At 37.5% G+C, this 22,026-nt stretch overlaps 1 protein-coding gene across 7 annotated transcripts in view; it reads left to right on the top strand.

Moving 5' to 3' along the window:
- The first annotated feature begins 2,702 nt into the window (after window positions 1-2,702).
- The window catches only part of CDKL3 (cyclin dependent kinase like 3), an 82,589-nt gene continuing 63,265 nt past the window's right edge, over window positions 2,703-22,026 (top strand). For 6 of the 7 annotated variants that reach the window (XR_003430957.1, XR_003430965.1, XM_027097492.1 and 3 more), the window contains exons 1-3: window positions 2,703-3,433; window positions 6,771-6,965; window positions 14,932-15,110. Coding sequence is in view for 5 of the 7 variants with exons in the window: in XM_027097492.1 (XP_026953293.1) it covers window positions 3,212-3,433; window positions 6,771-6,965; window positions 14,932-15,110 (596 nt within the window). In the remaining 2 variants the exon portion in view is untranslated. The remainder of the gene's footprint in view (window positions 3,434-6,770; window positions 6,966-14,931; window positions 15,111-22,026) is intronic. The other variant, XM_027097507.1, reaches the window with a different exon arrangement.

Below are 22,026 nucleotides of genomic sequence, written 5' to 3' on the forward strand. Positions count from 1 at the left end.
ATATTTGTTTACAATCCCTATAGAATTACGTAATTGTTTTTCCTTTATGGGTCTCCTCTTATTTGAGGTTTTGTGTGAGTCCGTGGATTTGTGTACAATAGGGTACCGTCGTATTTGTCAGGAAATGGGCTGATCGCAAGAGAGTGTTATCAATAGGTGGTTGGTTGTCAGAGAAACCTAATATTGTGATTCAGATCTGGGGCAGAGAGCATGCAAACGTGGGTGGGGGTTATGTATCTAGCCTGAGTAACTTATTTCAGGTTTTCTACACTAGCAAGTAAATGACCTGAAATGTCCCCCCCCGCCCCGCCTCTAGGGGGCTCAGGGATGTTGACCATTGGGATTCTGACATTACTTCTAGTCACTGAGTTCCTTTCCTCTATTGCCGCCAATTTCTGTTCTTCAGGGCTTTGCTGGTCTGAACTCTGAGCTCTTTTAACCCATTAGGGCAATTCCTCAGCCCAAGGTGTTATAGGAAGATAGAATGAGGAATTTAGTGTTGCCCATACTTTCATGGAACCAGAAAGGGTTAACGTTCTCTACTTTGCTGGTACCTCCCTTTCTTCAATCCCTGAATTCTTTCTCTTGTTTTTATAACTGCCTTGGTAATCAAGTTAGCCAGGCCTAACTCTTGATAGACACGCATTCACAAATGTAGTTCTCTAATAAGGTGAATATTCTTATTTTTTTTTGCCTTCTTGCCACAGCAATCCTTATACTCCCTATAACTAAGGATGAAGACACACTGGTAGGGTTACCTACAGTGAAATGCCAAAGAGAAACTTTTTTTTTTAAATCCGTTATGTCATTTGTCTAGCAATTTATTATAATTGTTTTGGAAATCTACAGATTATGATTTTCCAAAATGAAGTAACGCTTTTGAGAAAATCAAGTGAGGAGATTTCATTTAAGTCCTAGAGCTTTACTGTATAAGAAAGAATCATAGGCTGTCCTGGTTACCAGGCCTGCTATAACCTATTTGCAGAAAGAATAGTTTTAAAGCTATAAGTTTATACCGTAGAGACTGTAGCTTTAGATTGTGAGCTCACTGACAGCAGGTACTCTGATTCATGCTTTGTCCCTTGTCAATATTAAGCCAACAACAAATATTTAATAAATGTGCTTTACAACAAGTCTGGGTCCACTGTAAGATTTACTATGATATTCTTTTTTTTTTTTAAAGAATTCTATTCTTAATTTATTTATTTTTGGCTGTGTTGGGTCTTCGTTTCTGTGCAAGGGCTTTCTCTAGTTGTGGCAAGCGGGGGCCACTCTTCATCGGGGTGCGCGGGCCTCTCACTATTGCGGCCTCTCTTGTTGCGGAGCACAGGCTCCAGACGCGCAGGCTCGGTAGTTGTGGCTCATGGGCCTAGTTGTTCCGCGGCATGTGGGATCTTCCCAGACCAGGGCTCGAACCCGTGTCCCCTGCATTAGCAGGCAGATTCTCAACCACTGCGCCACCAGGGAAGCCCTACTATGATATTCTTATACATAGATAGAAAGTATTTTATAACATGGTTGAATAACTTTTCAAAAGGAAAGACAATTCTGAATATTTTGGTGGTGATAAGCAAAAAACCATGACCACCTCTCCTTCCCCACACGTCTCTCAGTATAAACCTTAGCAGCATAGAAAACACTTAGGAAGGTTTTAAAATACCAGTTCCTTTACCCTAACTCATTTAAATCAGGATCTCTGGGGATGGGACCTTTTAAAAAGCTCTGTAGGTGTGATTTTAACGTGCATGGTGGGGTGAGACCAACTGGATTAGCATTTATCGGATAGTAATAGTGCTTTATCTTATTTCCGAGCAGCACAGTGAGATTTGGCCTCTTACACTTAACTTCTTTTTACAGAAAAAAGAAATGAAAGCCCTAACAAAGACAGCACTCCTTGGGCGCTTCCAGTGATATTCAGTTTATTCATTGGAGGCTGGCACTCCAGCAGAACCTCATGTCTAGTTCTTAAGCAATTAGATTAAGGCCTCTTTTGCGGGGTGGCTGGAGCCCTCTGAATTATTTGCTTTTCAAGAGGGACTTTTAGAGTTTTGACATGTAGGAAGGGAGTTTTTTAAAAGAAGGATTACTATGAGTTCAAAAAAACGTTTTAAGCATATAAGAGGTGTTCAAGAAATGTTCTTGATTGATGAATCGTTTTATCCCTGTTTTAAGGATGAATGTCAACAACTGAGGTCGAAATCAGATCTATGGAATATTAACGTAACTAGGTAACTTAGAAAACTATAATTACACAAGACTTCCTTGGAAGTTTCGTTTTACAAGAAATCTCTGCCTGGTGACACCAGGCATCCTTTTAGGATCCGACACAAGTGGCAAGTGTTCACGGGCCTGGGGGCATCTAAGACGCAGGTCGGATAAACTTCCACGCCGGTTCCCCTTCCCTAGAGGATCTGCAGTCACTCAAGCTGCCGTCAAAATGCGACCCTCCCCCATCGCCGCTCAAAACCAACCTTGTGTAGTGGCCCCAGTTTGATCAACAGCAGCTCGTATTCGCCACTTACACCCTCAAGGAGGCTTCCGGTTAGTGCCCACCAGGAACTCTTTTCTGCTTGTTCCCTCTTTTCCTTCCGGTTCGGGCCTGGCCGGTGTTCCGGTCTTGCGCCCTAGGCCCCGAGCGAGAGGCCCGGTGCACCGTTGCCATGGCAGCAGGCCGTTGGGAGCTGACTGGATAGGTAGGGTCGGTGTCTGGTTCCCGGCTGAGACTGCGCGGAGCCGGGCCGGCGGGACTGCAGAATGGGCTGAGGCTGAGGCGGCGGCGGCTGTCCGGACGAGGTCGACTGAGGGGCAAAGGGCGCGGCACTGGTCCAGGACCCTAAGACGCCTGGTTTGAGGAGCGGGTGGGACCGAGGTTTTCTTGGGCCCCAAGGCCTGACCTGTTGGCGACTGCAGCTTTGCGGGAACCTCATATTTGACGCGGGCATGACTGGACGTGTGGGGACCCCACTCATGATGAATAGGTGACATGTAGTGAGCGAATCTTAACTCTTGGTGGGAATGATCTTGACAGCAGGAAGCTCCCCAAGTTCTGGTGGGGGCCAGAGCCCCACAAGGACCCCTTACTGCCGAACTGGCAGAGTTCCCAAAGACAAACAGAATCTGTGAAAAGATTCCTACTTTTCCTGTTTCCGTATTTTTAAGTATAGGTTTATTGTGGAAATGCATTATCCGCCTTGAATAAATAAAGGTATAAATGTTTAACCTTCTTCCCCCCCCCTTTCTTTTTATGAAGAAGAAGCTGGGCTTGAAAATGGAGATGTATGAAACCCTTGGAAAAGTGGGAGAGGGAAGTTATGGAACAGTCATGAAATGTAAACATAAGGATACTGGGCAGATAGTGGCCATTAAGGTATTTTATGAGAAACCAGAAAAGTCTGTCAACAAAATTGCAACGAGAGAAATAAAGTTGCTAAAGGTTTGCTTCTTTTGCCTTAATTGCTCTCTGTAAGTCAAAAGGGGAGTTGTTATGGAATAAAAAATTATATAATGAATATTTCAGTTAACATGTATTTGGACATATTAATAGAAAAACAAGTGTCATAGCTTACCTTACTGTGTACGTTTTGTAATTTTACAGTGATACTAGATATATGTTCTTATGTATAATGTAACAAAAGCTATGCCAAATATTGTGAAATAATTATTCAGAAATATCCAGGTATAATACTTAGTAGAAATGTCTGCTTTGTGCAGTGTTTTGTGCCAGATGCTGTGACTATAATGATGTAAAAGACAGTACCTGCTCTTCAGGACTTTTATTAATTAGAAAGACAAGAGGGCATATACAAATAATACTGACTATTAAGTGGCTGATAATAAAAGCCAAGTGATTAACACAAAGTCCTGTTGGGTAGGGAATGTTTCTTGGAGGAAATGGAACACGAATTTGGCCTTAAAGGGTATGTAGAATTTAGGAAAGAGGGAGAGACTGTTGTATTCCAGGTTAGGGGAACGGCATAAGCTCAGAGAGGCTGAAGGCAGGACAAAGAGCAGAGCAGAAAGGACAAAGTGCATTTGCCTGTAGAGTTTCTTATATGGAAATAGAAGGAGGTGATTTTAGAGAAGTAAGCTGGAGGTAGGTTTTAAAGTCTTCTCTTTTAGGCTGAGGAATCAAAACTTGATTTTGTGAGAGGTGCGAGGTTTTGAATTCAGAGTAAAGAAACTGTAAATATTAATCTAGCATTACTTTTTAGAATATATTGGAGGACTGAGAAAGTAAAAATAGGGAGATCTGTTGTGTTTTTAATTCAGGAATCCTGTTAAATGTGAGGGTCCTTGCTAGAATGCAGCAATTTGAATGGAAAGTAGAGTTAGAACATAATATATTACTAAAGAAGACATGAAAGTGTAGAAGGAAACAGAAGGGGAATCAAAGGTATCTTTGAGGTTCAGTGATTGCTACCATTGATGGAAATATGAAAGACCCAAAAGAGACATGGTTTGGGAACTAGTTCGGTTTTAGAAATGTTGAATTTGAGGTGACAGGAATACAGTGCAGTAAAGATGATAGGTAGGCGTTTAGAGGTGGAGAACAATAACAGGAGAGATCAGGGGACAAGATAGAATTTCATGTAGGTATGATTGGTCCACTTAGTGGAAAGACCTCAGGAGTGTAAAGAAAGGAACATTAAGATTCATTGGCAATTGGGTACAAAACTAGTGATTTTAAAAATAAATATACATATGTATTTTGTTTATTGGCATTTATCTAGATGCTTTAAGGTTCATTGCCTAGATGTTTTTACATGTGATGAAGAAAACAGATACTGTTCTTGTTCTTTTTTATCTGATGCAAAAGTAATATTCTCTTCTTTCTTTGTAAGTCTATATTAGATATGATGGATCAATTTACTTTCTAAATAGAAGAAATATATTAGGCATGTGTAGATTGTTGGAACTGCTCTATTTCTAGACAATGAAAAGGAAAGTTAAAGTCAGTAAAGATGTTATGATTTTGTGAGCGATACCTGTCCTTATCCTGATGACCTAAAGCATAATAATACTGTAAGGCAATTTGTGCACTGTAAGTGAAAATCTGACTAGAAGGAGACATTTTCCCAGGCAATATCTTTTGCTCTTTCTTCATCTTTGTTTCATTTAAGCTAATTATTTTTTGCTTCTTAATTGTTTTGTAAAAATAACCAATATGTGGCAAGAACACAGAGATGAATTTGAAAATGTACTATTACAACTATTATGCAAACTATTTAGAGATAGCTTAACTATTTTTTCTCATTGGCTTATTTCTTGTAGAATTTTTAGTTTCATCAGATCTAATTCCACGAGAGATTTCTTGGATTAGTTAACATTCTTAGTCTAAAAACACTGCCATAATGACTTAATTAGAACTAAAGTTTTATCTGCTGGAATTTCATTAAATAAATTACAGTTAGAGTAATTAGTGAGAATATCTGTAGAAAAGTTTTCTATTTATAAAGGAAAACAAAAGTAAACAAGCTGAAAAAGGATAATGGAGTATTTCTAGTGGTTTTATGGTTTATCTGAGAAAGTCACTGATTCCTTACCCCTGGATGGATGTTCCTTAATGCTTATTAACTTGCATTCATCGTTATCTGCTTTTGCCTTTAAAATTAAGACTGGTCAAGACACCAGTAATTTTCCTTAGTTGAAGGATTAATATTATAGTGTCTAAAGGCAGTCTTTTTTTTTTTTTGCTACTGCCAGCATGTTGTTGCTGCAGCACTCTGGCACCCCACCAACCAGGGAAATTGGATTGGGAGCAAAAATAGGAAAGGAGTCCGGCATTATATTTTGGCATGTTTTTCTATTAGTCCTGTCTTGAGGAATTTAGTCTATGTATTAGTACAGATAAGTAGAAAAATGGATGTTGTGCCATTGAAATAAAGGCAAACTTTTTTTCTTACAAGTAAAGCTTTTTGATGAATCCAACATCAAAAATATACCCCTTAATTTTTAGCCAAATGAATAAATATTTTTGGTAATTTGAGAAAGTTAAATATTTGAGAATTGATTATAATTAAGTCAGTGTGTTAAAAAATAGAATTAGCAGCATAAAATGATAAACCTCTTTTGTTTTCTAAGCTGATACATGCCATTTTTGACATTTTGAAATTATCTTGACAGTGAGTGCTTAGCATTCTAAAAATGTGTTTGGTTGCTTAATAGAATATTACAGACAATGAACAAAAATGTACCCACAAATAATTGTATATTTATGTAGAGTTCCTATGGATATAAATTGGTATCTCACATATATGAAAAGTTTCTGGATATTTTGATACCCTTTTGTTACAGTGTGGTGAATTTATAACGTCCACCTGGAACTTATATTTTACTCTTGAGAGTTCAGGACAAATCTCAGAGAGCAATTAACTTCTGTAAATTCAGATTACATGCTCAGTGGCACTGGAATCCATGCTCATTTGAAATCATAAGGACCTTTTAATCACAAACCAATTTAAAAGATAGGAAGATATCTCTTAGCAGAATACCAAGTTGCATTTTAGTACATTAACTCTGAATTGTTTTAGTAGGCAACCAAATGTCAACTTGAAGTAAAGCAATACATCTCCCTCTGTTCTATAAATATTAATTATTAAATAAATTAACATTTAAAAAATAGGAATGTAAGCAAACCAGTTGAGAAATTTTTATTGAAATGCATGGAGGAAAAGAAGCAGAGAATATTTCTTCTTTTAAAAATTATATGGGTCTTATATGTGCAAATTATGGTGCATGAAATACTAAAAATCCATTTCTCTTGTTAATAGCAATTTCGTCATGAAAACCTGGTCAATCTGATTGAAGTTTTTAGACAGAAAAAGAAAATTCATTTGGTGTTTGAATTTATTGACCACACAGTATTAGATGAGTTACAACATTATTGTCATGGACTAGAGAGTAAACGACTTAGAAAATACCTCTTCCAGATTCTTCGAGCAATTGAATATCTTCACAATAATAATGTAAGTGCTTCTGGGACGAAGTGAGAGAGTGGCATCGACATATATACACTACCAAATGTAAAATAGATAGCTAGTGGGAAGCAGCCGCATAGCACAGGGAGATCAGCTCTGTGCTTTGTGACCACCTAGAGGGGTGGGATAGGGAGGGTGGGAGAGAGACGCAAGAGGGAGGGGATATGGGGGTATATGTATACGTATAGCTGATTCACTTTATTATACAGCAGAAACTAACACAACAATGTAAAGCTATTATACTCCAATAAAGATGTTTAAAAAAATAATGTAAGTGCTTAAAAATAAGCCAAACTGTAGGATGAATATGAATTGTAAGTGCCCTTTAAACATTGTTCTGTTTTTATGAAAGTTGTTAAAATTATTTTTCTGGACAATATTAATTGACATCCTGAAAATGGAGAGATCAGGGGAGTTACTACCTTATAATTCAGTTGCAGAACCAAAAAACGTATTGAACGCATAGTATAACTATAGGGCAGACCAACTATGGGATGCTAAAGGAGGTATAGAGGAATCAGCAGTCAACTGGGGCATCTTTTATTAATGAAAGTACATTAAAACATCGAAAGTCAAGCCAGCTCAGATGAAGGGAGGTTTGGAGGTAGGAACTGGAAACTAGACCAGGGGAATGGCAAGAGAAGGTGGATGCCTTTAGGGAAAGAACAGAGAGAAATAAAGTGGCTGAGGGGTGTAGAGCCTTGTCATTGAAGTCAAGAAAGGAAAGATCAACTGTTGATTTTTAGTGCTGCCTTTTAGCATTGTTTAGTTAATGTTTATCTCAGCAGGTTTTTATGGACATACTTTGTTCCCAACATGAGCTCTACTTTCTGTAAAGTTAGATGTATGTTTGTGAAATAACAGTACAAGCTTCAAAAATAGTTTTATTAGTAAGTGATATAGGCATAACATCTATATACCCTAGGCTTTTTCAGATACCTTAATTTCTAATTTGCTGTCTTGGTAATAGTGCATCTCATGTTGCAGCTTTGAAAAATGTGGTGGTGATAGCAACTGGAAATTCAGATTGTAATTTCCTTGCCAACTGGATCCATGCGGGGGCAGTATAATGTAATAGTTAAGAGCACACAGTCCTTGGAATCAGACTGTCCTGGATTTTCACCCACCAGCTTACGTATGGATAACCACACAACTTGTGGAGTTCACACTTGCACAATGAAAGATGGTAGCCCCATTACTCTGTGGCCCCAGGAAGTTATCTAACCTCTCTGAACTTCATTTTCCTCATCTGTAAAATGATACTATAGTACCTCACAGATTTTTTATAAAGATCAAATTAGGTAGTAGGTAGTGTTTAACACTAGGTGTGTTTTAAGTGCTCATTAAATAGTGCAGATAAGGAGTCAGGAATAGTTATATGTTATCTGTATCCCTATAGTGTCTTGCCTGTAGTAGACTTTAAAAATATTTGTTGAATAATGGGAGACACCAGTATGGTCTAGACTGAGAGTAGAAAACTTCAAAGAGGAGGTAAAACTAAAGTAACAGTTTTGAACTTATATGGGTGTTTAAGTTCAAGCACATAGGGAAACAACCCAAGTGTCTATCAACAGATGATAGGTTTAGACAGATGATATATCTATATCTAAATAGATATATATATATATAATATTATTAAGCCATAAAAAGGATGAGGTATTGCCATTTGCAGCAACATGGATGGACCTAGAGAATATCATACTAAGTTAAATCAGAGAAAGACAAATATATCACTTGTGTGTGGGATCTAAAAAGTAATAACTAATGAATCTATATACAAAACAGAAACAGGCTCACAGACGTAGAAAACATACTATGGTTACCAAAGGGGAAAGGGAGGGAGGGATAAATTGGGAGTATGGGATTGACAGATAATAAACTACTATAAAATAGATAAACAACAAAGATTTACTGTATAGCACAGGGAACTATATTCAATATCTTGTAATAACCTATAATGGAAAATAATCTGAAAAAAAGTATGTAACTGAATCACTTTGCTGTACATCTGAAACTAACACAATATTGCAAGTCAACAATAGTTCACTAAAACAAACAAAAATGCCTTAATGGAATCCAAATGGAAAAAAATATAAATGATCTTAAAACTAACAAAGAAAGTGAATCAATAGTCAAAAAAATTGAAGGGGAATTCCCTGGTGGTCCAGTGGTTAGAACTCTGTGCTTTCACTGCCAAGGGCCAGGGTTCGATCCCTGGTCAGGGAACTAAGATGCCACAAGCTGCATGGTGCAGCGGAAAAAAAATTAAACAAAAATATTCAAGCATATGGAACAGAGTTATTATAAATCATTGTAATATGGAGTTCTATGTAGTTTTGGAGCATTTCACTACAAAATAAAGGAGAATTAAACTCACTGAATCCAAAGTCTGATAGTTCACACCATATACAAAAATTAAGTTGAAATGGATCAAAAACCTAAACATAAGAGCTAAAACTATAAAACTCAGAAGAAAACATAGGTGTAAATCTGTGTGTGATCATGTATTAATGCATCAAAAGCAATCAAAGAAAAAGACAAATTGGACTTCATGAAAATTAAAAACTTTGTGCATCAAAGGGCACCATCAAGAAAGTAAAAAGACAGTTCACACAATGGGAGAAAATATTTACAAATCATATATCTGTTAAGCAACTAGTATCCAGGATATATAAAATACAATTCAACATAAAAAGACAGCCCAATTTAAAAATGGGCAAAGGACTCAATAGACAGTTCTCCAAAGAAGATATAAAAATGGCTGATAGCACATGAAATGATGCTCAATATCCTGAGTCATTATGGTAATGCATATCAAAATCACAATGAGGTACCATTTCACACCCAGTAGTCTAGCTGTAATTTAAAAAACAGACAAGAATGAATGCTGGCAAGGAAGTAGAGAAATTGGAACCCTCATACACTGCTGGTGGTAATGTAAAATGGTGCAGCTGCTATGGAAAACAGCTTGGCAGTTCCTCAAAAAGTTAAACATAGAATTACCATATGACCCAGCACATTTACTCCTAGGTATCTACCCAAGAGAATTGATAACATATGTTCACATAGAAACCTGCCCAGGAATGTTCATAGCAGCATTATTCAAAGTAGCCAAAACGTGGAAACAACTCAAATGTATATTAGCTGATGAATGGATAAACAAAATGCGGTACAACCCTACAGTGGGATTTATTCAAACACAAAAAGGAATGAAGTACTGATACGTGCTACAAAATGAGTGAACCTTGAGAACATTATGTTGAATGAAAAAAGTCAAAATGCAAAAGACGTAAGTATAAATTCCATTTAAATGAAAAATCCAGAATAGGCAAGTTTATATTTGTATATCTTCTTTGAAGAAATGTCTCTTCAAATCCTTTGCCCATATTTAAATTGGATTATTTTTCTACTGTCGAGTTGTATTTTCTGTATTTTGGATACTAGATCCTTATCAGATACATGATTTGCAAATATTTTCTCCCGTTCTGTGGATTGCCTTTTTGCCTTTTCGATAGTGGTTTTTTTAAAAATCATTTCTTTCTCTTTATTGATATCCTTTATGTGGTAGGATGTGTTCATACTTTAGTTCTTTAGACATGGTTTCCTTTAACCTTGAACATATTTAAAATAGCCAATTATAGTCTTTGTCTAGTGGCTTCAATGTTTGGGCTTCTTCAGGGAAAGCTTCTTATTGACTGCTTTTTTTTTTTTTTCCAGTGCATGACCATATTTGTTTCTTTGCACACCTATTTGAGGGGATTTTTTGGACATTTGTAATTTTTTGTTGAAAACTGGACATTTAAAATAATATGTGTTAACTCTGGAAGTCAGAATTTCCCATCTCTCAGGGTTTGTAGTTTTTGCTATTTGTTTAGTTACTTTGCTGAACTAATTCTGTGAAGTCTGAATTCTTTATCACGTGTGACCACTAAAATCTCTGCTCAGTTAGTTTAGTGGTCAGCTAAGGTTTGGACAGAAATTTCCTTCAATTCTTGAAACCAGTAAATCTCTCAGCCATATTTACTGAGGGCTCTTTATCTGTGTTGGGCCATGTCTTCAATGTTCAGGCAGGCAGTTTACAACTCTGCCTTAGCCTTACCTTCCTGCTTGTGTAGAACCTTAAAGTCTGCCAGTCTTGAGAGCTTAGGGACAATCTCAGGTCTTCCCTGGGTGTGTGCACAGCTGTGCATGTACCCTCCATGATTCTCAGGAATATGTTGGAACTTTTCAAACCCTTTACGGACATCTCACTCCCAGCCTTTCTTTCTTTCTTTTCTCTTGTTTTACACACATATTTTGTTTTAACTTAACATTATATCTTGGAGGTCACACCATGTCAGAATACAGAGAATGTCTTCAATTCTTTTTTACAGAAGAATCATAATAGTAATCAACATTTTTATGGCAGCATGCATGAGGCGCTATTTTAAACATTTTCAGTGTTTTACAGATATTAAGGCATACGTACTATTCTTCAAAACCACACTAGGAAATATGTATTTATTTCACCCCCATTTATAGATGAAGAAGCCATGTTTATGAATCTTGCCCCACTCTCACAATATCAAGGGGTAAAGTAGGGATTTGAACCTGTTAGTCTCACCACAATTTGTGCTTAAACTTTATAATACCTTTCAATTCCAGCCTTTCTTTTGTTTTTTAATTGAAGTATAGTTGATTTACAATGTTGCGACAATCTCTGCTGTGCAGCAAAGTGACTCAGTTATACGCATAGAGACATGCTTTTTTATATTCTTTTCCATTATGGTTTATCATGCAAGATGTTGAATATAGTTCCCTGTGCTATACATTAGGACCTTGTTGTTTATCCATTCTAAACAGCCTTTCTTTTTAATTAAGTATTTTGGTCAGCTTGTTGTTTGTCCTGTTATAGCTTCCTCAGGTGGCTATAATGTTATATAGTGGCTGCTAAGAAGGCTGATTGCTTGGGCCAGCTCTGAGTTAGGTCAGTAAAGACAAGACTTCTAGTACGATTTTGCAGTGATCTGCCAGACATGTCAAATAATGACTATTACCTGGGAATGGCGCTTTGGAGGAGATACAGCCCTATTCTACTCCCTCTGGTGGCTGCTAGGCTGCTAGTTTTCACCATGATTTGGCGGGCTGTTGGTTTACAAAGCTACCAGAAGCTGGGGAGAGAGCAATAGAAATAGGACAAGCTAAGAATGCTACTGCATCACATGGTTAGTTTATGTTTCAACTTTTTAAAGAAACTACCAAACTTTTTCCAAAGTGGTTGTACCATTTTACATCCCCATCAACAATGTATTCCAGTTTTTCTTTATCCTCTTGTTATTGTCTTTTGATCATAGCTATTCCAGTGGGTGTGAAGTGGTATCTTTTTTTTTTTTTTTTGAGTAGTAAAACTGTCTTTACTCACAGATGACATGATCATCTATGTCGGAAATTCTATGGAATCTACAACAAAGTTAAGAGAACTAACTTGTAAGTTTATCAAGGTTGTAGGATACAAATCAATATACTGAAATTAATTGTATTTCTGTGTATTAGCAACAAACAATCAGAAATTGAAATTAAAAATACCATTGTAACAGCATCAAAAATATAAAATACTTAGAGAAAATCTGACAAAAGATATATAAGACCTATACATTGAAAACTATTAAACATTGATGAGAGAAATTAAAGAAGATCTAGACACATAGAAAGAAATACTGTGTTTATAGAGGTCTCAGTGATTGTGGAAGACCAAGGAGGATGTTGTCAAAACACAGAATTTTAAAAGTTGGGATTTAGAGAGTGCTTGATTCTCAAGGATAGAGTTCTGCATGTAGTCATGGTGTTAGTTGTTAAAATGAGTGAGAACATTAGGACATCAGCTGAGTGAATCTTTCTCCCCCATGTTTAGAGCACTGAGGAGGAGGGTGATGGATGTGTAGTAGGCAGAATGTGTGAAATGGTATCTTAACGTGCTTTTCCATGTCTATTTTTTCTCATGTTATATCCTCAGATCTTGGTATAGTGCCTGGCATATAGTAGTCACTCAATAAAAGTTGTAGAAGTAAAACAGGACTAATATAGTTTTATAGATGTCTCCTTTAAGGTGACTCATTACCCTAAATTAATTATTTGGCCATTTAGGAGGAAGAGTGAGGCAGAACAAGAGCCATCCCCAAAGGCTTATAGCAGCAAGTTGTATAAAAAAGGAAAGATCCCAGATTTCTGTCACCAAGATATTTTCACTCGTGTCATGATACTTTTCTGGTGATGAAAATATGCTTAATACATTTGATAAAGGTTTTAAATGCCTTCTTTGTTTTAGGCATTGTACTGGGCCCTGGGGATATAGCCTGAACAAAACAGACATACATCTTACCCTCATGGAACTTACAGTCTAACGGGAGTGACAAAAAAGTAAATAGGCAATTAATAATAAGCATGACAAATGCTGTGAAGGGGGAAGTGCAGAATAATGTGAGAACATATAGAAGGAACATCTAATAGAAACATCTCAGCTGAGACCTGAGGAAATAGTTGGCCAAGCAAAGTATTCTAGGAGGTTAGAACAGCATCAGCAAATGCAAAAAATAATGACACAAACTTGGAGAATTGGGAAGCTAATATTCAATAGGCTAGCGAAGGGACATTGAGAATGTGAGCAGAGACCAAATCCTATAAGGCCTTACCAGCCATTTCACGTAGCTTCAAATTTGTCCTGTCGGGTAGGGAATCCTTGAAGGAGTGACATAATCATACATGTGATTTTAAAATAGTACTGTGATTTCACTGTGGACAATGAATTGGAGGGGATTAGAGTGAATTCAGGGAGACCATTTGGTAAGCTAGTAATTTTGATGAGAGAACTGAGGGAACTTGAACTAGGGAGAGAAGTAGACAGGTTGAGAGAGTATGGAACCTGAGGGAGAAAAGTGCCTTGATTTCTGGCTTGAGCCATGGGATCTATGTTGGTTCCATTTGCTGAGCTAAAGGACTGTTGAGAACAAATGAGTTTGGGAGAAAAGATGATGCGTTTAGTTTTGGATTTGCTGAGTTTGTGGGGTGTGTGGTTCAGCCCTGTGGGACTTCTTGTGGACTTCCATTCCTTGTGGAAACCAGGAAAGATAGAAATAGAAATAGGGAAGTCATCAGTTTATGGATAGTTACTAAGGCTGTAATAGTAGGTGAGATTGAGATGGAACAGCCAATAGATGGGAAGAAGCCCAAAAGAATATGGTGTTCCCATAACCAAGTGAAGAAAGTGCTAAAAAAAAAAAAAAAAAGTAGTTGAGATTGTGCAGGAAACAAGATGTAAGAGAAGAGAAGCCTAAGACCAGAACCCTACATTTACGGACAGAGAGAGAAAAAGGAACTGCCATAGGAGGAGACTGGGGAATTTTAGGTCCCAGAAGTCAGGAATGGAAGACTGGTTGATATCTTTTACACTAAGATACCAAGTAAGATATGTATTGAGGGGTGTGTGTTGGATGTAGCAACAAGGATGTTGATGACTTTGGCTAGGGCAGTTTGAATGTGGGAGCAGAAGACAGATTGCATTACCTTGAGGAGTGAATGAGTGGTAAGACAGAAAGTGAAGACTGAGTAAAAATAATGTCTTCGAGAAGTTTAGCTGCGAAGGAAATGAGAGAAAGAGCAGTACTTGGAGTGTGACATGGGGTTAAAGGAAAGTTAAACTTTTTCCATTAAGTTCTTTTAATTACTTTTCCTTTTATGAATGTGATTTACCTTTTCAGTATTATGTCTGTTTTCTTGGCTTTGTTTGGAGATGATGGATGGGGCAAGAACTGAAAGTATATAACTATTTAGCTTTTGCATTGTGTACTTAATCATTTGCATTTGGTAAGAAAATAGCTTTCCTGTCTTAATTAGCTAGATTTTCTCTATGTAATTGTTGAGAGATTTTCTAGATAATGAAACCTCATTTTAATCTATTGCATCTTCTGTTTGTTTTTAGATCATTCATCGAGATATAAAACCTGAGAATATTTTAGTATCCCAGTCAGGAATTACTAAACTCTGTGATTTTGGTTTTGCACGAACGCTAGCAGCTCCTGGAGACATTTATACGGACTATGTGGCCACACGCTGGTATAGAGCTCCAGAATTAGTATTAAAAGATACATCTTATGGAAAGTAAGTATATTTGGGAATCCTGCTTGGCCTTTCCTAGCCGTCTCTTTTTTTCCCTTGGTGTATCTGTCACCCATACTACTGACATCCTCTGCCTTCTGCATCTGGGTTTGGGCTAGAAAAGGGACACCCCAAAATAGAGCAGAGAGACCCTAGGCGCCTGCCCTGCTATTGACGTTACCACGCTTGCCCTCTGGGGCTGAGTGGCCCCAGCCCCGGAAGACCTATGCAGTCACCCCTCAGGCTGTATCCATGCTTGCTTTAAGCTGTGCCCCACTCTTAACAGAGTTGCCTCCTCTGCTTATCTGTAGGCTCTACATTTACTATACTCTGCCAGTGTTACCACAGGATCTGCCAGATTTCCTGCTTCTTGAATACGGCACAATCTTTGCAAAGACTGGCAAATAATTTTTAAATTGAACTGTTCTAGATGCCTTAAAAAGTAGAAAGGTCTCAGTCTATTGCGAAACAGTATAGGAAACAACAATCTAATAAACAAATAATGAATCTTGAAGAACAAAGGGACCAAGTTGTACAACTGAATACAAGAAATGGGAGTGGGGATAATTCTCACATGCTTTTCCTAGAAACCATTGTTCTGTTATTATAATAGTGTCTAACATCGGGGCTTCCCTGGTGGTGCAGTGGTTAAGAATCCGCCTGCCAATACAGGGAACACGGGTTCAAGCCCTGGTCCGGGAAGATCCCACATGCCGCAGAGCAACTAAGCCTGTGCACCACAACTACTGAGCCTGTGCTCTAGAGCCTGTGAGCCACAACTACTGAGCCCACGTGCCACACTACTGAAGCCCACCCTAAAGCCTGTGCTCTGCAACAAGAGAAGCCACCGCCATGAGAAGCCCGTGCATGGCCATGAGGAGTAGCCCTCGCTCACTGCAACTAGAGAGAAAGCCCACGCGCAGCAACAAAGACCCAATGCAGCCATAAATAAGTAAATAAATAAATTTATTTTTTTAAAAATCTAATATCATTAAGTACTTATTTTAAAGCTAGAAACTGTTCTAAATGCTTTACATGCATTAAATTATCTAATTTTCACAACAACCCTCTGATGAAGGTGCTAGTATTTTATCCCCATTTCAAATAAGATGACACACTAAGGCAGGTAGTGAGTAAGACACTAAAAAAGTAAGAAAGTGAGTAAGTTTACTAAGAAAAGTAAACTAATTTACCCAAAGTCTATCCAGGGTATGTTTTCAACTGTACTTATCACTGATACCATATGCAGACCACCTCTGTGCCTCAGTTACTTTATCTGTATAATGGAAATAATAATGGAACCAGTTTCATAGGTTTATTGTGAGGATTAAATGATTTAATGAATGAGAAAAATGAAAAAACAGTAAATGCTCAATCAATGTAGCCTCTGTAAGATCTCTCCCAGTTTTACCGTTTGTGATATTTACTTAAATTCCTTTCCTGATGTACCCCCTTATTCCTATCCCTTGCTCCCCAAATCATATCCTTCTCTAAATTCTGTTGTACATTATATGTAGATTTTGTGCCAGTTAATATTTAATATGGCCTAGTTCTATCTACCTCTTTTTAAAATATTCTTCTTGCTGAAAGATAAATTCCTTGAGGATAGGTGTAATCTCTTGTATTCTAGAGAGCCAAAATTGATGCCTTGTATATAGTCAGTTTGGATTCTAATGCAAGGCTTCACATTGAGTTTGAAATAAATTTGCTAGTGAGTTTTTAAAACATGTTAAATTTTAACATCTTTACATTTTAAAACATGTAAAATAAAACACAGATACAAGAAAAGCTCACACAACAAATGTATACTTCCATCACCAGATGGAAAAATAGAGTTTTGCAGGCTACCCCAGAAAACCCTCTATGTGTCCTATTCCACTTACAATACTCTTTCTAACCTCAAAAGTAGCCATGATATTGACTTTAAAAAAAAATTTTTATTTATTTATTTTTGGCTGTGTTGGGTCTTCATGGCTGCGCACGGGCTTTCTCTACTTACAGTGAGCGGGCGCTACTCTTCATTGCAGTGCACGGGCTTCTCATTGCAGTGGCTTCTCTTGTTGCAGAGCACGGGCTCTAGGCGCATGGGCTCAGTAGTTGTGGCTCACAGGCTCTAGAGCGCAGGCTCAGTAGTTGTGGCGTACAGGCTTCACTGCTCCACGGCATGTGGGATCTTCCCGGACCAGGCTCGAACCTGTGTCCCCTGTATTGGCAGGCAGATTCTTAACCACTGCACCACCAGGAAAGTCCCTTGACTTTTATTATAAACAGTTTCTTGCATTTTTAATAGTTTTATTACACAAAAGTGTATCTACTTAGTTTAATCTAGCCTTTTTAACTGACAGCTCTTTTAAAGATATGATTCACATACCATACAATTGACAGATTTAAAGTGTACAATTCAGTGGTTTTTAGTATATTTAGAGTCATGCAACCATTACCACATTCAATTTTAGAACATTTTCGTCACCCCAAAAAGAAATCCTGTGCTCATTAGCAGTCACTCCCCATTTCCTCCCAACCCTTCCTTGCCTAGGCAAACACCAATCTACTTTCATTTTCTCTGGATTTGCCTATTCTGGACATTTCATATAAGTGGAATTATGCAATATCTGGTCCTTTGGGACTGATTTATCTCACTTAACTATTTTCAAGATTCATCCGTGTTGCAGCATGTATCGGTACTTTATCTTTTTTGGCTGTATAATATCCATTTTATGGTTATTTACATTTTATTTACCCATTCATTAGTTGATAGACATTTTGATTGTTTCCACTTTCTGGCTATTATGAATAATACTGCTGTGAACATTTGTATACACATTTTACTGTGGACATGTGTCTTTATTTCTTTTGGGTATGTACCTAGGATTTGAAATTGTGGGTCATATGGTAACTCTTTATTTGTTTTTGTTATGAATTTTTTTTTGTTTTTATTTTTTGCGGTACGCGGGTCTCTCACTGTCGTGGCCTCTCCCATTGCGGAGCACAGGCTCCGGACGCGCAGGCTCAGCGGCCATGGCTCACAGGCCCAGCCGCTCCACGGCATGTGGTATCTTCCCGGACCGGGGCATGAACCCGTGTCCCCTGCATCGGCAGGCGGACTCTCAACCACTGTGCCACCAGGGAAGCCCCATGTCGAGTTTTCTAAGGAAATGCCAGACTGTTTTTCAAAGTGTCTGCATCATTTTACTTTCCCACCAGCAGAGTATGAGGGTTACGAATTTCTCCACATCCTCACCAAGACTTGTTATTATCTGACTTTTGGATTCTGGTTATCCTAATGGGTGTGAAGTAGTATCTCATTATGGGTTTAATTTGCATTTCTTTGATGACTAATGATTGTTGAACTTCATTGTTGATCTTTTATGTGCTTATTGGACATTTATATATCTTCCTTGGAGAAATGTCTGTTCAGATCCATAGCCCATTTTTAAATTACATTGGCTTTTATTATTAAATTGGAAGAATTCTTCATACTCTAGATACAAATTCCTTATCAGGTATATATTTGCAAGTATTTTCTCTCACTCTGTAGTTGTCTCTTCATTTTCTTAATTGTGTCTTTTGTCACACAAATTTTTTTATTTTGATGAAGTCCATTCTATCTGTTTTTTCCATTTGTTGCCTATGCTTTTGGTGTCATATTTAAGAACCCTTTGCCAAATCCAAGGTTGTGAAAATTTACCCCTCTGTTTTGTTTTAAGAGGTTTATACTTCTAGTTCTTACATTTAAGTATTTCATCTGTTTTGAATTAATTTTTAATTAAATGTGAAGTTAATTTAATTAATTTAAATGAAGTTAATTTAATTAACCTCATTCTTTTGCATGTGTTTAGCCAGTTGTTCCAGCACCATTTGTTGGAGAGATGATTTTTTTCCCCTATTAAATGGTCATGGCACCCTTGATGAAAATCAGATGGTTTATTTATGGACTTCTGATTTCTGTTCCATTGATCTGTATCTCTATCCTTGTTCTAGAACCACACTGTCTTGATTACCATTGCTTTGTAGCTAGTTTGAAATCAGGACGTGTGAGTGCTGCAACTTTGTTCTTGTTTTTTAAGATTGTTTTGGCTGTTACGGGACCCTTGCAATTCCATGGGAATTTTAGGATCAGATTTATCAATTTTGTGGGGTTTTTGGCCCATAAGACAGCTAGAATTCTGATAGGGATTGCATATCTATAAATCAGTTTGGAGAATATTGCTGTCTTAATGTTAAGTCTGCTCATCTATGAACGTAAGATGTTTTCAGATCTTTAATTTCTTTCAAGAATGCTTTATAGCTTTTAGCACATACATTTTACATTTTTTCATGGTAAGGCATTTTATTTTAAATATAGCAGTGTGTACATGTCAATCCCAAACTCCCAATATATCCCTCCCCACCACCCTTCCACCTGGTAACCACAAGTTCCTTCTCTTAGCCTGTGAGTCTGTTTTGTAAATAAGGTCAATTGTACCATTTTTTTTAGATTCCACATATACGCGATATCATGATATTTGTCTTTCTCTGTCTGATTTACTTCACTTAGTATGATAATATTCAGGTCTATCCATGTTGCTGCAAATGGCATTATTTCATTCTTTTTAATGGCTGAGTAATATTCCACTATATATATGTACCATATCTTCTTTATCCATTCATCTGTTGATAGACATTTATGTCTTCCATGTCTTGGGTATTGTAAACAGTGCTGCAATGAACACTGGGGTGCATGTATCCTTTCAAACCATGTTTTTCTCTGGATGTATGCCCAAGAGTGGGATTGTTGGATCATATGGTAGCTCTATTTTTAGTTTTTTAAGGAACCTCCATACTGTTCTCCATAGTGGCTTTACCAATTTACATTCCCACTAATAGTGTAGGAGGGTCCCCTTTCCTCTACACCCTCTCCAGCATTTAGTTTGTCGACTTTTTGATGATGGCCATTCTGACTGGTGTGAGGTGATATCTCATTGTAGTTTTGATGTGCATTTCTCTAATAATTAATGATGTTGAGCATCTTTTCATGTGCCTGTTGGCTATCTGTATGTCTTCTTTGGAGAAATGTCTCTTTAGGTCTTCCACCCATTTTCTGATTGGGTTTTCTGTTTTTCTGGTATTGAGCTGCATGAGATGTTTATAAATTTTGGAGACTAATCCCTTGTCGGTTGCATCATTTGCAAATATTTTCTCTCATTCTGTGGGTTGTCTTTTTGTTTTGTTTATGGTTTTCTTTGCTAGGCGAAAGCTTTTGAGTTTAATTAGGCCCCATTTGTTACATTTTACATTATTTTGTTAAATTTATTCCTAAGTATTTTATTCTTTTATTTTTTATTTTCTTTTATTTTTTTTTGCAGTACGCGGGCCTCTCCCTGCTGTGGCCTCTCCCGTTATGGAGCACAGGCTCTGGACGCGCAGGCTCAGTGGCCATGGCTCACGGGCCCAACCGCTCCACGGCATGTGGGATCTTCCCGGACCGGGGCACAAACCCGTGTCCCCTGCATCGGCAGGCGGACTCTCAACCACTGCGCCACCAGGGAAGCCCTCTTTTATTTTTTTAATTAAAAAAATTTTTTTATTTTTGGCCACACAGTGTGGCATGTGTGATCTTAGTTCCCTGACCAGGGATCGAACCCACACCCCCTGCAGTGGAAGTGCAGAGTCTTAACCACTGGACCGCCAGGAGAGTCCCAGTATTTTATTCTTTTTGATGCTAGTGTAAATCAAATTTTCTTAATTTCATTTTCAGATTGTTCATTGCAAGTGTAAAAGAATTCAAGGGATTTTTGTGTATTGATCTTGTATCTTGCAACCTTGCTGAACTTATTAGTTCTAATAATTGTTTAGTGGATTTATACTTTCTGTATAAAAGGTCATTATCTTTGGGTAGAGATAATTTTACTTCTTTTCTGGTCTGGATGCCTTCCATTTCTTTTTCCTGCCTAATTTCTTTGACCAGAACCTCCAGCCCAATGTTGAATAGAAGTGGTAAGAGCAGACATCCTTGTCTTATTCCAAATCTTAGGAGAAAAACTCCCCATCTTTTCACTATTAAGTATGATGTTAGCTGTGGGTTTTTCATAGGTACCCTTTGTTGTGTTGACAAAGTTTCCTTTTAATTCCTAGTTTATTGAGGGTTTTTATCATGGAAGGGTATTGGTCAAATGCTTTTTCTGCACCTGCTGAGATGATCATGTGAATTTTTGTTTTTTAATCTATTGATATAATGTATTACATTAATTGATTTTTCCATGTTGAGCTAACCTGTGTTCCTGGGATAAATCCCACTTAATCATGGTGTATAATTCTTTTTATATGTTGCTAGATTCAATTTGCTAGTATTTTGTTGAGAATTTTTGTGTCCATATGTGTAAAAGATATTGGTGTGTAGTTTTCTTTTCTAGTGATGTTTTTGTCTGATTTGGGTATCACGATAATACTGGTTTCTAAAAAGGAGTTGGGAACTGTTCATACTTCTTCTATTTTTTGAAAAGTTTGTGAAGAGTTCACATGATCATCTTCTTTAAATGTTTTGTGGAATTCAGTAGTGAAGCCCTCTGGGCCTGTGCTTTCCTTTGTGTGTAGTTTTTTGATTACTAATTCAAAATTTTCACTTGCTATGGGTTTATTTAGATTGTCTTTTTATTTTATTTTTTCCTGACTGCACCACACAGCATGTGGGATCTTAGTTCCCCAACCAGGGACCAAACTCGTGCCCCTTGCAGTGGAAGTGTGGAGTCTTAACCAATGGGCCACCAAGGAAGTACCTGTCGACTTCTTCCTGAACCAATTTCAGTAGTTTGTGTTTTTCTCAGAAACTATCCTTTAATCTGAATTCTCTAATTTGTTGGTATACAGTTATTCATTGTATTTTAAAAATATTTTATTCATTTATTTATTTGGTTGTGCCAGGTCTTAGTTGCAGCAGGCA

This window comes from Aethalodelphis obliquidens, unplaced genomic scaffold (genome assembly GCF_003676395.1).
Source record: "Aethalodelphis obliquidens isolate GAN/ISIS:26980383/991018 unplaced genomic scaffold, ASM367639v1 scaffold4, whole genome shotgun sequence".
NCBI lineage: Eukaryota > Metazoa > Chordata > Mammalia > Artiodactyla > Delphinidae > Aethalodelphis > Aethalodelphis obliquidens.